At 43.4% G+C, this 18,590-nt stretch overlaps 1 protein-coding gene across 1 annotated transcript; it reads left to right on the top strand.

Annotated features, from left to right (window-relative positions):
- Positions 1-5,546: 5,546 nt before the first annotated feature.
- TMEM174 (transmembrane protein 174) lies at positions 5,547-7,253 on the top strand (the record flags this gene model as incomplete). Its single annotated transcript, XM_082013477.1, has 2 exons — positions 5,547-6,178; positions 7,151-7,253. The coding sequence occupies 2 exons, from the start codon at positions 5,547-5,549 to the stop codon at positions 7,251-7,253; spliced, it is 735 nt and encodes a 244-aa protein (XP_081869603.1).
- Between the last annotated feature and the right edge of the window lie 11,337 nt (positions 7,254-18,590).

The following is an 18,590-nucleotide window of genomic DNA, read 5'->3' as shown; positions in this document are numbered from 1 at the left end:
CTTTGATGCTTTTCAACTTGCTCTGAACCTTGTTTGAGAAAAACAGACCTGATTCTGTGTCCAGAAACAGAAGGTGGCAGAGCTACTCTTTGGGCTTGGTTCAGCATGGTGAACTTATCAGCATTAAAACATCTTGCACGAGCGAGCTCTGTCTTGTTCAGCTGAGTCTGAACACCTGCATGCTCTGGGACCTCAGCTACACCTCAGCCTGTCTACTGCCATGTTCCCTGTGCAGCCGCACAAAAGCAAACCAGCCTGTGTGGGAGGTATATTTAGCCAGCAATAGAGCTGAGGGACTTATGCATGCAGAGTAATGAGCAAACACAGCACAGAGAGGGATTTGGTATGTGGGAGCTGATTAAACTGGCATGATTCAGCCATGGGAAATGTCTATGAAGAAAGGGTATCCTCAAAAGCCAGCAGGCATTTTGTCCTCTTCTTCTCTCAAGTGTTTTATACACAGTGAGTTTTTCAAGGATGCTATTCCTCGAATGCCTGCTGTAATCCAAGCTATCATTCAAAGCTTTTATTTCTAACCTGATTTTTAACTGTGGTTCCCACTGCCCTGCATGATTTGTGCATAAAGAGCCTTGCACATGTCGAGGGAGCGTGTCTCTCTCCCTGGATTTGTCATGCAAAGTATAATATTTAAAAAGTATAAAAACAGTAAAATATAGCAAGTACAGAAGCTGGGGAATTTTACCTGAATTATCCTATACAGACAAAGACCCACACTGGCTTTGTTGTGTTGTTTTAATTACAAATTAATACTCATTTGCTGAAAAGGTGAAACATCAAAAAGCGTATAAACAGATCTTGAAATATGTCACCATCTTTTTTTTTTAAATACAGTCATGTCTGATTGCTAACTGTAAAGGTATTAACCTTTTGTGCTGCCTGCAATTTGCTCGATCAGTTTTTCACAAGATGTACCCAAGAGACCAGGCAAATCAAGTAGAACACGCTGACTCTGAGCTGAGTCCTCTGGAAGTAAAACATGATCTTCTTGTTTTTCTTCAGGGATATTCTGTTTTGATCTTCTACTGCAGAGTCTCCAGTATGGATCACTTTATTTCTAAAAAAAAATCTTCATGGAAAGCATCCTTTAGAAAGCTGCTGACCTGACTTTTCAGAGTCAGCACCTGAATTTCCTGGGAAGGGTAGGCATTACTTACCTCCGAAAAGAAGGATTGAAAACAGAATTTCTCTCTGTATCATTTTGAGAAAGATGCTTAGGAAATAGTTCAATGTAGTTCATGTAGTTCAATGTCATCTTCTATTTTTGACTTGGAGAATCATTCCTTGAAAACTCCATGGATGTGCTAAGTGCATCTCCATAACCTGCTCAGCCCTGAGAGCGCTAACATAGCTAGGGCAGCAGTATTTGCTTACTGTGTTGTCAAAATCTGTTTCAGCAAGGTCAGAAAATGTGAGTAAGAGGCTAGCAGATCTGCTTCCACCACTGAAGGCTACCACTGGGTGAACAGCATTAGTGGCAGGAATTTTTGATGTGGGGAGTAGGGGTGAAATGTCTGTATTGGAAAGGAAGCAACACCTTGTAAAACTATAAAAGTAGCTTAAAATAATGCAGAATAGCATTTTTATTGAGGAAATGAGATACTTTACTGTCACACTAATGGTGCTATAACCTCCTTTCTGCCCTATGGTTAGCTTAAGTGCTCGACATACAAACACTAGGGAGCAAATCGCATTGGTTACTCATTCACACTTACTTAAACAGGCAAAGTGGGAGGTTAAGGTTTGCTTATCCTCTGTAAGTAAAGTTAAGGTCTCTCTTCCTTGCTGCCTGCGGTGACATTGCTCTGCTTCTAACTGCAACACTACAATCCTTTGGATATGAGAAGGATTCACAAAAATATAAATGGATGCCTCTTTGCTAGGAGAAGTCTTTCCTCCTGCGTCACCAGCAGCTAAAAAAATGGAAAGCTAACTCATCTGAAAAACTCACGATTGCACAGATCTCTGCAATGATGCCGTGTTTTTAGGGTAGCAGCACTTGCTGGATTGCACCCACCTCATCCTTGTCCTTTGTGGTTGGTAACCTTCTATCCATCTATCCCTTTTCCATCCTACCTCTTCAGAGTCATGGCTCGTGGAGCATTTCTATGTCGATGCAGACATTTTTGCCAATACTTCCACATTTCTACAGCAAACGTGTCAGCCTTCACCTAGATTTGTACTCCTCCTGTCACACATGCATGTATCTGCATAATTAGTGATAGACATACCTTCAGTTTGGTGTGCCTGCTGACAAGACAACACTCCCTGTGAGCATATAAAACCACCTTGCAGGTAGACGCAGTTGTGGGCAGCTGGCTGAACCTGCTCCTCACAGCTTATTTACGCTTTGAGGCTGGCAGTGCAATAGTACAGGGCCCCAGGGTGCGAGGGCCACTCATGGTGGTTCTTCAGGTACTGCTCTTACACACATAATTCACGTCTTCCACTAAAGATGGCACGTACAGTCGCCTTTCCCTAGGGAAAAGTCTCTCTCAGTCAAGTCATTGGCTCCTTAGTCTCCCTACAATTGAATGTTTCGTTAGGGAGCAGTGCTTTGTACCTACTCTTTTTGAAGCCAATCAGTGTGCAATACCGTGCTATAATTTTCTTTCATATGACGTCTTGTGCATGTCCTGTGTCTAAGTCCCTGACTATACTACGGGTGTGTAAGAAAATAAAACCTCACTAAAATGGGCTGATAATATGAACAACTATGTAAAATTAATAGCAGAAGGAGAGGAGAAAAGGATTAAGTGAAGGCCTGTCAGTGTTTTCTAGGATGACTCTTGAAACAGGTTAGAGAACTGAGGAGGTGCAGTGCATTACAGAAAACTGGCTTCCAGCAGCAAGCTCTCCCGCGGAAGTCTGCATTGGTGGTAGAAAATTATGTAGAAGAACAGAAAGCAAAGCAGTGCTTGTGTTCAGAGGTAAGGTCCCTGAAACAGATGGGAAAAAAACTAGTGAGATCTGAGATCGGCATCCATTCTGAAAAGCTCATTCTGAACAATTCCTTAGGTTTCACAAAACTTTTTTTCATGGGCTTAGGAGTTATTCCAGGTAAGAGAGGATGCATTTAGTAAATCAGCATCTTTGAGTTCCCAGAACACACACTTACTTGGCAAAGGAAAGTACTGGCCTTAAAAAATCAATGTGATCTGGTAATCTCTAAAGACCTTGACAGCTGCCTGAATGCAGAGAAGTAATGAGAGAAATGTGGGGAGGCTTAGAAAAATTGTATCCTACAAAGAGGGGGCAGTTTACAGGGAAAGGTGTAATTTTAATTTAGGTCCTACTGCACCAAACAGAAAGTGTTTTCCATCCCATTTTCAATGTTCAAGTGACAAGTAGCCTTGGAAGAAACCACCTGTATTCTCCAGCTCTGCTGTGCACTTGCTCAACAACCACGAAGTCATGTCCTAGGCCAGAGGAAAAGAGCGTCAGCCATGGAATGATGCAACGCCCAACTTGGAAAACTCTGACCCCAGCCAGCATCTAAGGACCATTGTGTAGGACCGAGGAAGTGCTCCAGCACAATTGTGTTGCAAATAGTGGTTGCAGAGTTCTTGAATGAATGAGAGGAGGAAGGTGACACTACATCTGTATATACCATTAGTTAGCTATTATGATATAATGCTGCTTTTAAAAGGATGTTGGAAAGCCTGGAAGATTCAGCAAACAGCGACAAGAATGATTCATGGTATGGAAAAACCTGACTTGCAGAGAGCAGTAACAGAAGTTCCTTCTATTAAGTTTACCAAATATGAGGTTAAAGTTGACTTAGGTTTTGGCTATAATTACCAGTACAAGGACAGCTAATGTAGCATTTCAGGACTTTCTAATTTAGTTGTCATGATGCAAAATCACTCCATTGCAAGCCCTAACACTTTGCTTAAGTGGTGCAGAGTCCTGACTAGACTTGGTGCTGGGGGAAGGGCTGATCTTGAGTGTATTTGTCAGAGAATTTGTTGGCACCCTTGGTAATAGGAGAGTCATAATACTGACTTTGGAAACTTCCCAGATGTTTTTTAAAGGAGTCCAGCACTAATATTCCTCAAGGTCTATCTGGTAACAAATGAGAAAGACACATCTGCAATTGCATTCAGCATCAGTTCTGAAGGTGCTAAATTTGGTGAGCAGCCCCTGTCAAAAGTGAGCTGTTGTCACACTGTATGATACAAATGCACAGTAAAGGCACCTCTACTGATTTTGAAGAAGCAGTCTGAAAGGTGAGTTTTCTAGTTCTAGAACTATTTTTATCTTATAAATCTCAGGATAAGCTTGCTTCCCCAGAGCTGCTGGTAGCAGGAAATAGCATTATACATTCTATCACTTGAGGAGTAATCTCTGTCCTGTGTGTAGTCCCCTGCCATGCTAGTCAAAACAGATTGAATAGTTGGAGGTTTTTCCTCCTTAAGGAATTATACAAAGATGTTCTACCAGAACCCTCCGACAGCAATTACTTTAGTCTGAAACTGTTAGGAAACAGAAAATCTCAGCATTCAGTTAATCTGTCTGTTTAATATATGGGACAGATGTTCAACAGAACAATTCATTGTGATGTAATAAAAAAAAAAATACTCTAGGTACTTCTGAGTTACAACATAAGATCCCTCTCTTTGCCAGGTTTAGCATTAGAGGAAATGCTTTCTTATTCCTGCAGTGGTGTGCTATTCAGGATATGTGGGCTTTATTCAGTATAAACTTTGAGGAAGGAGTGGAGATCCCACAACAAAAAATGTCCACAATTAGGGGGAAATTACAGAGCAATTATGCTACCTTTGAACAGCTGGAAAGCTTTTGCTGGCTTGAAATAACTTCTGTCCCACAACCAGGAGCTCTCCCAGGCTGTTCAGCACTCACCACCCTGTTGCTGCTTACCCTCCCACCCACCCACTGCTCCCCCTTGGCAAAATATCAGAAAGCCTCCTTTGATATTTTTTAAGCCACGGATGCTCTAGACTGCAGAACAAGCTGCAACAGAAGTCCAGGCATGGCTATAAATGTCACGCTTCAGAGCATTGCAAAGCACTCCCAGCAATGGCCACACGTTTTCCTGCAGATCCGGATTGCTGGAGCGGTGGCCCAAGGCGAGCAAGATTTGCAGCACTGCTATTGACTGAACGTATGCTGTCCATATGTTTGATCCATCAGCTGGCGGGGGGCCTAGGAAAGGCTGCGGTGGCTGCAGCTTCCTTTCTCTGCCATCTGGCGTGGGCACGGCGAGGAAGTATCAGTGAGTGCCAAATTAAAGACGAGGATAAACAAAGAGATAAGCAGCCATGCAAGAGTGAAGCAATTTCGGAAGCGATGGTGGTAATTCAAGAAGTCTTTAGTGACCGCTTCAGGCTTCACTTCCCAGACCTTTATTCTTCTAAGCAAAGTTTATTCTTTCACATGATGGACTCTGTTAACCATACACGCACAAAGTTCTTGTATAACTAACCTGAACCTTTGACTTTAAATGCTCTGCCGAGTCCTCTACAAGCCCCCTTTCTCTTGAGGCAGCAGATACGTTATACTCAGTAATGGAGCAGAACAACAACAACGTAGAAGATTTCTCCTTGAATGTCTTTTCTGTCACTCCTTATCAGCCAAACAGATCTGACGTCCTGGTGTCAGATGGGGATAAAGCCGGCACCACTTTGCTCTTTTCAGGTGTGTTTTTGGGACTGGTGGGAATCACTTTCACCGTGATGGGATGGATAAAATACGACGGCGTCACTCACCTGGAATGGACTCAGTTACTGGGGCCTATTCTGCTGTCTGTCGGGGTGACTTTTATTCTGATTGCTGTTTGTAAATTTAACATGCTTACATGCAAGCCCTGTAAAGAGAGAGAGGAAAACACGTCAGACCTCGACCAGACTGCAAGTGGACAGTCCTTTGTCTTCACCGGCATTAACCAGCCTATAACTTTCCACGGTGCCACGGTGGTACAGTACATCCCTCCGCCGTACCCAGCCCAGGAGGGCATGGCTGTGAGTCCTGGCTACCTTCACCCGGTGCTCACCTGCTGCGGTGCTGTTTCCTCCAGCTCCTCACCCATTCCCACCCCGGGCTCTGCTCACTTCTGCCCTCCCTACCCCCTGGATAACCCGGCTTTTACCGGAGACGAGAACTACGCTGCTTATCCTGCAGAGAATGCCAGGAATCAGAGGTACATCTTCTGAAATGCCTTTGTGTGTTTGGAAAGAGGCTTCTGAGTATTTTAAGCGCTATGTATGGTTTCAAGGGAAACAAAAGCTAGTCCAGGGTGTTATCCTTCTTCAGACATTTTTTTTTTGCTTTGTTAGGAGGGTTTTCTGAGGAAAGACTATGGAGACCTACTTTTTCTGGAAAGCATTTTTATCCAAATTAAATTAACTTATGAATCCCTTTCAATTTTCAGTCTACTAAGTATCTTGTTAATTTTGAAGATATTAATATAAATGCTCTGCCCCTGGCGGGGTATGCTTATCTTACTACCCTTAGACCGTTGACCAGAAGGTTATTATATGTACAGCCAGAGGCTTCCATTCAAACATAATCACAACACACGAGTCAGTGCACAAACAGCATTTTTACAACAATGCAAGAATCAGCTTGGTACCAAATGCTCTCCCTCCTGATTACACCTGGTCACAACATGCTCCTCTCCCGCTGTAGCAGCCTTCCAGCCCTTACCCTTTCCCTAGTTTTGGGGCATAAACAAGATTGCTGATATTACAGAGCAGTATGAAACTGCTTTAATCACACACAAAATAATTTTATATAGTTCTTTCCTCTAAGGAAAAATATTCTAATGATAGGAATTACTCAGAATTATATCCTTCCTAGAACACAAGTCACTTTTAGTTAATTTATCGAAGTCTGTTTGAAAAATTGCTGACTGACGCGTCACCCTCAGCAACATGTGTGACAGGCATAGGCAGCATGAAAACAAAGGTCACCTCCTGCCACTTTTATACTTCATGAAAATAACACAGCAAATGGATGAATTGCAGTAAAACTTCATCTTGTAGCATTTTCTCAAGAGGTCAGGAAGTGCTTTGCCCAGATAGATAAGGCTCACAGGATGTAGCACTGAGATTACTTGCATGCTTTGTGTTTGCTAAATTCTTTTTGTGCCTGCTCCTCTTCCTATTTTCAGGTCAGAGGACAGCTGTGATGAGCCAGAAGAACTGCTGGGAGACTACGCCTGTGATAACTTGTCACCTCCACGTTATGAGGAAATATACCCACTGTCTTCATAAAATAATCATGGATGACAGACAACAATTCTAAGAGGCGCCAGCTTTTTAATTCTCAAGAATCTTTTCTTTAAACATTCGCATGATAAGCAAGTGTGAGCAAGATCTTGGTACTGATACACAGTTCAGTATCACTGAAGATATTTAACCAATCCCTTCTTTTTCTCCCTCAAAATTCATTAGCCTTTTGCTATGCAGTTTAATAACAAAGCTATTAATTATTTAATAGCAAAAATATTAATAGCAAAGCTATTAAACATAAGGATCTAAATCCATATTAGGGTTCCCCAACAAGAACTCTGATTTTCAGATTTGCTGAAACCAGTGTGAACTGTGAATGCACATGATGTTTGTGGAAGGTCATGATTGCTCCTGGACATTCAGCATGATTAGAAAACACTCGATTTATTCTTGGTATATTTTCCCTCTTGATTGCTTGGGACACTTCAAAAGTGCTCAAGTGTCTGATCAAAGAAAGTGCCTATAACGTCTTAATTCTGTCTGATTCCTTAGACTAGCTCACTCATTAGTAAGTCCAGTCTACAGATTAGACTTCCTCTGCTTGGTTCACCTGTACAACCCAGTTCTGTAGGCATTTTCGGAGCACCCTGTTTGAACCAGAGCATCCCAGAACGGAGAAAATACAAATAGTGACCTCTGCCCATTTTTACACAGACCTGTAAGAGACCCTGCGTGCATCAAATTTGGTTCCTTTCCCCACTTGAAGGAACGCAAAGCACTGTCTCCTGCCCGGAGTCCTGACAACTACTAGGTTAATGTCCCTAAAGCAAATGGCACTTTTCTGAAGACTTGACAGCGGTGTGTGGTCCTACCAGTCCTAAAGGCTTTAACAATCACAGCTTCTCCCTACTGCATTCTCTCTCTATGGGAGAGCTGTGGTGGAACAAGGTCCCTTCTTGTTTGAATGTGGGTCCTAGGCACACAACTCAGGCTGTAGGTTCCCCCAGAGCATCCAGGTAACTATGGGCTGCAGTGAACTTTCTTGCTCAAGTTCAACTTTCAAGATCAACATGGTTCCAGGCATTGTATCCATAAATGGGTTTACAGCTGTATCTAACAAAGAATGAGGTGCATAAGCCCTGAAATCTTGCAATCCAGAATGGAGTTCCCAAAAAGCTTTGCTCAGGAGTTGTCTAAACCCCAGAGCAATGAGAATGCCATGAGTCCTTTAATTTTTATTTTGCCCTTCCACATACGCTTCAAGGTCTGCCTTTGAGTGTGCCTAGAAGTGTCCTGACACAGCTGGACAAGTCAGTATCTCCCCAGGCAGGATCCCATCAGTTTTGCCTATCTCCCTCAAAGGTTATTCCCACCTGGAGCAGGCACCACGCAAAGCAATCTGGAGGACAATGGTCACCATCCAAAGTCACCCAGCGGTGTGCTGCTGATGTGCCTGCAGGTCAGTCTCCTGGCCTGGAATAGCATGGTTAAAAGCAGGTGTCCATTATGGAATGCATCAACTTTCTCTCACTTGCCAACACAGCTGTCTCAGCTCCTGCCAGTTGTCATCAATCTTATGATCTTATTCCTGAAAGCTGGAGAAGCCTGATGTTGAGCTCGGGCAGGCGGTATAGGATGTACCTGGCAGCTGGAAGTCACTGAGTGTCCACGCAGCCTCGCTAGCAATCAGGAGACGTAACTCTGGATGGAGAGTGGCATTCAGAACATTGTCCAGTTGCATGAAGCTGCAGGTGCACACTGGCCTCCTTGTCTCCTATACTCACAGGGTGCCAAGAAATAAAGCATTTTTGGAGGGGCACAAGGCAACTACTGTGCTCCACAGTGATGGACATGACACCATCAGAGGTCATATTTGGGACACAACATTTAAACCAACTCAAAGCTGGATTAGCAATTGTAGCAGCAGCTACTGGACAGTGACTGCAAACTATGTGTGAGGTTTTTCTCACTAGAGGAATACGGGGCACGCTGAATTTCAGCAGCGATGGCCTGATGTTAGCAAGGTAGACATAGGTAGTTGGAGAAAGGCAGGCAGTCTGTGTTCAGCATGATCTCTACAGGACTGAGACAGAGAACAGAAGGTCTAAAAATAAATGCAAGTTTCTCTTATGGAAATCTCTTGCTCCTCTTCCAGAATTTACACGGAGATGAACTCATTCTCCCTCCACAGCAGGAAACTGGAAGGTCCCAAATCCCCAGTTAGTTCCACATGGACAGATCCCTGCACTTAGCACATAGTTCTGCTGACTCCAGCAAGCACTGCAGGAGCACAGAGGTCAGGCTTGATGGATCCAATTGCAGGACCAGGGTCAAAATTTCTACCCGATCACCCTCCCCCACAACAGGAAAATTCCTTCAGTCAGAAACCACAGACTTTTGCTGCTGCTGGTCTTTTTTTTTTTTCCCCCCCAAATACATGGCATAAGCATGCTTCATGGGTTAATCATAGCTTTATTTTTATGACATCAAACCATACTGTTAGAGTAAATATGAGAAATCCAGAAGGTTGCACTGTGGACTCCATATTCGTTTTAAAGTTTACTTATGTAGACACTACGTTCATTGAAAGAGCCCTGGGTTTCTTTTTTAGAGAGAAGGCTGAATAAATAAATTTAAATAACCATGTATTAAAATGATCTTGACCCATCAGATGAATTCTGCCTGAATTCTGTAGGACTCTTTTCACGCTGCACAGATATTTGAGAAGATCCAGTCTAATGACATTTCTTTGCTCTACTGATTGATGATTATTGTTTTTAAGAATAGAGCACTAGTCTATGAAGGCTCTTCTTCCTCCTCTTCCTTCCACCTTCTACTTTCATTCTTTTTTCTATTTTAACAAATTTTTATCTTTAGGGGTTTTTTGCTTTTGTTACTCTGTCCTCAGTGATGTAACTGTCACATGAATTCACCTCTCAGCATTATGATCTCTTCCTGCCCTATGATGAGTGAAAGAAGAAACCTATTTGCCCAGACATTCAACCAAGGTGAACTGACACAGGTTTGCTAGATTATACTAATTTAACTCCTCAAAGCACCTGGAAGATTGTATTTGAGATTTTGCTCAATCTACTTTTCATTTTAACTAGTGCTCTTTAAGCAAAATTACCTTCTTCCATGTTGCCTGCAATGCTACTGCAGACCAGCAGAACGATGCTTTATTATAGTTAGATGCATCTCCAATTCTAGCCATAGCTACAGGATGTTGTATGTGAGTATTCAACTATGTAACACGGAATGGGTTATTGGGATTTTTGCTAATATGACTTCATTTGTAAGATTTTGACCATAAACTGGTCAACATATGAAATCAGTAGAGACAAGTTATTGATATGAAGCCAAGCTCAATCTGTTAATTGCAGTAAAATTTCTGCACAGAGCTGCTGTAAGATCGAGGAGCTATTTCAAAACACTAAATGCCACATGCCAAATGCAACTGCAGGGCACAAATTTCACCTCAGGTAAAATCCAAATCTGAAGTCTGCTTTTTAACATCAGTGCTGCTGTACCTGTGAGGAAGTACAGGAAGACACAAGTCAAGGTTTGCTTTGCTTTGGTCTTGTAGCACTTACTCACAAAAGCCTAACTTCACCAGAGGTACCTGTTTCTGCCACTGATTTCATAGATTTCATAGAATCATGAAGGTTGGAAAAGACCTTTAAGATCATCAAGTCCAACTGTCAACCCGACACCACCATGCCCACTAAACCATGTCCCGAAGTGCCACGTCTACATGTTTTTTGAACACCTCTGGTGATGGTGACTCCACCACTTCCCTGGGCAGCCTGTTCCAGTGTTTGACGACTATTTCAGTAAAGAAATTTTTCCTAATATCCAATCTAAACCTCCCCTGACACAGCTAATATTTCATTATATATAACATCTGTCTAGAAGCCCTTTTGCACCTCAGTCCTTCCTTTATGACCAAAGACATTAACATCTTCATATGAGGATGCTCCTGTGTAAGTACCTGCGTACACCTACCCAAGCAGAAAGCCCATAAGGATGCTCCTGTGTAAGTACCTGCGTACACCTACCCAAGCAGAAAGCCCATAAGGATGCTCCTGTGTAAGTACCTGCGTACACCTACCCAAGCAGAAAGCCCATACAAGCGCATGTTCTAAAGTAGTAGTGCTGAAATCCTTCAAAGAGTTATTTTTAAATTGAATAGGGATTTAGGAAATTGGGGTCTCGGGGAAAAAATAAACCTTTAAGTAGGGCTCGTTCCTTTCCAGAGAGCCCTAGTTACGCACACGGCAGGCCTTCGGCGCGGGGTCCCCGCGAGAGGCTCGGGGATGCTGCGCAGCGCCCTCAATCCCGCGCGGAGCCCGAGCCTCCCGCTCCCACGGGCCGCGCCGCCCTCCGCTGCCCCGGCGGGCCGCGGCCGAGCAGGCTCACCCCGGAGGCCGCCGCCGCCCGCCCGGGCGCCTCCCCGGCCCGTGCCCCCCGCCCTGCTGGCGCACCCCCGCCCCGCCGCCGCCAGGGGGCGCCGCAGTGTCCCGGCGCAGCTGGCGGGGATGGCGGGGGCGGGGCCGGGGCCCGGGGGGTGGGGCCGGGGCTGCGGGACCGGGCCGGGGCCAAGGCGCACGGCTGCATCCCCCGGACCACGCAGCTGCAGTGTCGGCGGCACGTCGCGGCGTGGCAGCCCTCAGGCGCCGCCGGAGCCCCCGTTGTTGTATGCCACCTGGCTTTTGAGCCAGGGGAGCTGAGGCTTTTCTCCCTTACTACCAATACTAAGGATGCTATTAAAAAGTACCCTGAGCTCCCACACAACTGACAGTTGGCTTGTTTAAGGAAAAAAAATACCTGTGGTGAAAGACCCAGTTGAAATCTCTGAAGAACTGTGTATCCCCACACTCACAGGAGGAGTAGACATCTGGAAGGACTTCAGTGTGGGGAGAGATGCTGTACAGTGCACCCACATGCACCCTCCTCCTCCTCACCCCTGTGACCTAATGGGACAGACTTCTCTCTGCATGGAGGAGCAGGGAGGAGTCCAAGGGTCATTTGTGAAGAACTAGGGCATGCTGTTTGCATGCAGCACATAAGATAATCTGTGGCTGCTGCAAGTGCCATTATTGGCTTCACTTTAGCTGTCAGAGTGAATAGACATCAGCAGGACATGCTGAACGTCGCTGTTGTTGCTCCATCCCCAAGAGTGCACCAGCATGTCTGTCAGAGAAGCATACAGCCAGGTGGGATTGCACAAGTTGTGCCTGCGTCACCCGAGCAGCTCTGCACAGCAGGAGGGGGTCTGCAAAGTGAAACAGCAGGTGTTGAGAGACCAATATCCACATTCACTGCATGTTGGAGAGATTTATATCAGACTTAGTCCCGTGCACTGAATGCCAGTTAGCAGATGAAACACACAAGTTGTTCTCCTAGGGGGTATTTTCTGGTTCAGCTTCATCCAATAGACATTATTCAGCTCACACCTGTGATGTGATGCAAAGCCTTGCAGGACAAGTGGGAGCTGCAGGAGAGTCTCTTCAGAATTGCCTACACGCATGGAGCGACTTGCAGCAGCTGCAGGAGTTGCATGTGGTGGAGCAGACGCACATGGACCTACATGAGGGTCTTGCCTCAGCTTGCTGGCACCAGGGAGCTCATGGGACATCTTCTCCCAGTACTGATGGAGGTTACTTTGAGGGGTCTCAGGGCACAGTATCAACACTTCCAAAGTTACTCACAATCTAATTTTGAGATGTAGCAGGCTTGTCTGTTCTTGAACAACATTTGCAAAGTGCTAGAGAAGTTTTTCCATAGGGAACAGGCAAAAATGGCTCCCTAGCTCATGTGACCAGTCGGAAAATGCCCTCCTGAACCTCACCCCACATGTGATAACAGAACAGGGTCAAGGGGAAATCAGTAATGCCATGTTTGCTTATATCTGTGCCACGTGTGGCAACTCTAATGAGCAATTGATTGCAGCTACACACACTATTTAGCAAACACCATGGGACATGATGTAGCAGAGTAGCTGCTGTACAGCTTTTATAAAATCCTATTTTAATTTTAATTTTGATTTTTAGTTTTAAAAATCTCATCTTTAGATGAGATTGTTGCTCTCCTGTTTGGGTTACGTTGTGTCAAGTTTTTTTAAAAGATAGTGAATGCTTTTTATTTATTTTTGCAAGTCAATCATCAGTCCATACATAAGACTCTGTGCTTAAGGAAGAGGACATGCTATTTAACATCCCTAAGTTGATTGCCTGATATTTGTGTGTTTTGCAGAGCTGCAGCTTCCTCTTTACTTACAGTTCAGTGGCTATTACCAAGAGCTTAGCTTTAGGGTAAAGCTTGAGGCTTTGTCAGCCTGAAGACATACCTAAAGAAATATTGAACAATAATGTAGTCCAAGTCGGTGACTGCCAAAAAAGAAATAGGTACATTTTAAACTCCTAACCTTGAAACTGATGGTACCTTCCATGCTAACGGACACCGCTTGTGGTGCCCTTCTAGGTTTTATATTGCTCTGCAACCTAAACCCAGCCAGCAACAGGCCACGGCAGCGTTCAAGGCAGCATTGGCTTGTCACAGCCTCGTGTCCCCAGGCACCTGCCACACGTGGCTGTGGTCAGCTCACGCAGCACTGCCTCACACAGAGGCTTGGCAAAAGCTTGAGAAAGTCTGCGGTTTGCACCTCTTTCCTGTTTTTGTTTGTTGTCATTTGTTTTTCACCATTTAACATGCCACATTCCGTATTTATGTAGAGCAGCGCAGCAGTTACCACAGCACATGCATCGTGATAACTGTTTCATTATCTTTTTCAAAAAACACATTCTTTGGACAATCAGTTGGCCTCGCTCTGCTTCTGACATCTTAAGGGAGGGAGGAAAATAAATGAGTAAGACTTCAGCAGAAATTAATCTCTTCTGAACTGTAGAGGTGCAATAGGACTTTTGCCACAAAACAACAGTTCCCTGCAAAATCTTCCATGGAAAGGGACAGCAAAAGACAAACAAATGATTGTAAATAGTGAAGTCACATAGCTCAAATTTGTTCACATGTAATCCATCAACACTGTGGTTTTACTAAACCTGATAAAACATTAAAGGAAAAAAAAATATTATTTTTACCTCAAATAAGGCTTACATATGCCACTTCCCCAGATTTTGCCCTCAAAATCAGAGGTCCTTGAGCGTTTTGTGATGTGCCAACCCTCTGCATTATTATAGAGTCTTCTATGTCTTTTTGGACTTCTGCAGACGCACAGATGCTTCCTCTTCCTGCCCTCCAAGCTGGCTGGACAGGGACTGACCAAGACACCTTTAGACAGCACTGTGCCACCACAGGGGCAGAGAGCATCTTGGCATCAGCGTTGTTTTTTGACTAGATGCTTTCTTTCACAGACAGAATGAGCACAGTTACATCTGTAAAAGCTGTGCAAATATGCATGTGCTTCATCTTTACAAATCTATCACATCAGATGTGGACTTTATTCCTGTATTTTAAGATCCTGAATGTGGCCCTTTTTTGTATCTAGCAAATCTTGAGAGGCACAGAATGCTTGATAGGATTAATAAAGGCAGTGAAATGTTTAATGGTTCTTGTGTGTTTGTGGGTTTTTTTCAGCCTGTTGAAAGCTGGATATGCTGAGAAAGAACAGGAAGGAGCATAGAGAAGAAGCTGCAGTACAAATCCCATCTGTAAATCCTTCCCTTAACTGTAGTTACATCAAAGTCTACCAAGCTCCAAGAAAGCCACAGGGCAAAGGCACAAACGTCCAGAAAAGTGGGAAGATAGAAAAATGGGGAATTGTGGGAATGCCAGCAGAGGACAGCTTCTGTTCTTATATTCCTATCATGTGAAGGAAAGGCAGGGAAAAAAAGAGCAAGCATAACAAATCAGTGATGAGGAAGGAAAAAAATGGAGAGCTCTTCAGCCCACCAAACGACGCAAGTGAACACTCTCCTAAGCAATGTTTCAGTTATAAATAATTTCTTTAACAACTCTTCCAAGTAAACACATTTGAGATTTCCTCCTAGAACTGCATTTCTGAACAAATTCCATTATATTCAAAAAAGCTGCTAGATAGATGCGTGAAGCAGAAGACTACACAAAGATAGATACACATGAACTATCTTTGTTCATGTGTATCTATCATGAACAAACACATACACTCAAAGAGTAGAATCACTTGCTTAAAATCACCTACTGTAGGGCTGTGGCAATGAAAACTGGTCTGATGCAGCAATTGATGAGAGACTGCAGCACTGGGAGCATCAAAGTGGAAAAGATTTGCACAGCTCCTGCTGTGGTAGGCCACTGCACAAGTCTTTTCATAAATTGTTCAAGCTCCATCTTAGAATTAGATAGGAATTGGCCTTGCTTTTAATGAAAGGTAGGAGGAAGTCAAGAAGAGAGTAAGACCCAAGATGGCAGAAAAGGGAGAACCAGTTAAGGGCCAGGGGGAAAAAAATTAACTCCTTTTATACATTATGCTACCTGCTTTAAATGCCTCTACCTTCTCAGCCCACACTCTATGTGTTGCACTTAATATTGATGGCTAATCAAAATCAAGCAACAAATGTGTTAATCTTTAATGTTTACTTAGCCATACAGACCAGGAGGTGGTGACCCACAGGGTAGCTTTACTAAGATGTTTTAGTTTTATGTTACATGTTCAAGTATTTTATGTTACCTTTCTGTTATTTTCACAAAAAACAAGCTCTCCTGCATCTGTTTAGTAAAAAAATAATCCAAATGAGCTGCAAAACTATGCCCCTTCCAAATGAATAATGAAACCTTAATGTGAATAAATAAGCCTTCATAATCAAAGCTGGGCCTGTGATCTAACTGGATAATAATTCATTTGTAATATCATCAGCTCAGAATGAGTATCAGCCTGAGTATTGTTGGTGCAGGTGTAATTTAATGAATTCAGACTCATTTTATCTGGCACTTGGTTTCTTATATTGGTGTTGGATGCATTAAGTCCTTCAATTTTTCATTACAAGCAACACCATTAAACCACTACAGAGCAATATAAGTCAGAGATTTTTCTTGGACCCCATAAAACAACTAACAAAAATGCTATGGTTGCCAGATTCATCATGTGCTTTTATACGTCCAGCAAACAGAGCTGCCTATAACTGGCTTCGTTTGGCTATTATTTTTTGCTATTGTTTCAACAGTGTATGAAAATCAATGCTCAAATGTAAGAGAAACAGTCTAGTCTGAAGAACTCACTGTCAAAGTCGTAGACATGATGACAGGGTCCTGAATGTAGAACAGGGTATCTGCTTGTATGCTTCTGTACTACACTGGGAGATAGATGTATTTTAGTCAAGTTACATGCACAGTACGAGCAATGAGGACAGAAAACAGTATGTGACTGCAGAGTTGAGTCACTTGCCCGATTAGAACATCTTGGCGTGCATGAGTGCATGTAGTCCATATGCACATGTGGGCATGCCTAAAATACATGCATCTTGATTTAACCTGTTAACATATATCTGTATTAAGCCACTGAAGGCTGAAAAAGAAGAATGGAAATAATAGGGAAAAGGTATTCATAGGTATTTTTCAGAAGTTGATGTTATTGTTTGTTGTTTATCAGAACATAGATTGTTTTCATTGTTCAGTTTAATAGGAGTTACAATACATTGCATAATAATAAAAATATTTCAGAATTTGTATCTCACAGGTAAATTTTCCATCTTCCCTTTACTAAAGAGCCATCTAATCATAACTTGATGCCGCCCAACAGCAGAATTTTATGTCACCCAGGTCTCTTGCCTCTCACGAACATGACTTACTTTGCCTGACCTGCCACGGAGGACTGAGAGAAATCCATCTGTTTCAAAAGTGGAAAATTACACACTGCGTTTCATGCTTCATACATGAATATGTTTTTCAGTCCTCTGTGAAAACTTCCAAGATGCTCATTACCTGCAATATTGGAATAAATTCAGCCATGGTTCCCTAGGTGCAACCATTTAAAATAATGTCACTTCACCCCAATTATGCCAGACTGATCCAATACATCTGAAAAATTATTATCTTCATACCAGGTATTTGCCACCATTTACCAAGCAGCTATAAGAGCCAAAGAATGAGATTAACTCTTCAAACCAGTTTTAATAAAACAGCTGCCAGAAAATGCGCAAAACAGAAATCTTTGTTGCTTTTATAAACAATTTGTGATTAACATATGAATAATCTGAGTTTTCACCAACACAACTGTTTTCCCCAGGAAATCACAATTAAAAGCTGAAGTGAATTTTCCTTTAGAAAGTGCACTTTGTTTATAGAAATAGTCTTAGCAGCTAATGTCTGGCAAAGCTTCAAACTCGGAATTACATTGGTAATTTTAACTTTATCATCTTAAATAGATCCAGTTTGGATGTATGAGTACAAGCAAAGTAGGACAGCTCTCAAAGAACTGCCTTTAAGCAGGCTTTATTCTATCCCATGAAGCTTTGTAATTCCTTCTGTTATTATTAATAGCTGTTAAGTGCTGACAGCATGCTTGGCACTGAATGAAACGCAGGAGCAGGCATGGTTCTTGTTAAGGGCGGCCCTCGGGAGGCCATTTACTGTGTGTAACAACAACAACAACTTTATTGGAGTAGTAACCCACTAACATAGCTGCAGCTCGGGTGTCAGGAGATGTCGCTGTTTAGACGAAATAGTGATGTGCACATGCATGCAGATATGACTCTTCTACGCATTAATTTTGTCACAGCTAGCAAGGCTATCAGCTGAGCAGACAAGACTTTCTCAGGTAGCCAAAGAAAAGCTGTGGCCCAGAGTGCCATTTTTGCAGGGTTTTCTCTCTCAGCAGCAGGAGTACAGACCACCGGGACAGGCCAAGCACTTAGGAGCATCGCAGGTGCTGGACACACTGGGATGGAAGGAGGACCTCAAAGGGCAAAACTCTGCTGCTAGAGGTTATGGCAGGTTGAGACACAGGATTGAAGGAAATGGCAGAAAAGGACAGGCAAGGTTTTCAAGCAAAGGGACCTTGAAGCTGTCTTACATGGATAGCTTCCTTTTGAGCCAGGAGATACAGAAGTGTAGAAAAAAAGATTTAAAGGGACTGAGAGGATGGTGTGGCAGTCAGCTGCAGATCCTGAATGCAAGAAACCTGGATGGAGCTGAGCTGGTGGTCCAGAGTGGGAGACTGCAGGGGAAGCTGGCATGACCACTGGACACCATGTGCTTACAGTCACAGGTGGCATACAGAGATGATGCCCAATTCCTGACCTTCAAGGTCGTATCAGATGTCTTTGGCCAGTTTTAGCCCTGCCAAGGTCAGAGCTCTGCTGCTTCACCATCTGTGGAGGGCAGAAGAGAGAAAGGAGAGGCAGTGGCACCACAACTCTGTTTACAAGTTCATGCTTTAACACGTAT

The sequence above is a fragment of the Phaethon aethereus genome (genome assembly GCF_964289735.1).
Source record: "Phaethon aethereus genome assembly, chromosome: Z".
NCBI classification, from domain to species: Eukaryota; Metazoa; Chordata; class Aves; order Phaethontiformes; family Phaethontidae; genus Phaethon; species Phaethon aethereus.
This window is presented reverse-complemented; position numbering and strand designations above follow the sequence as displayed.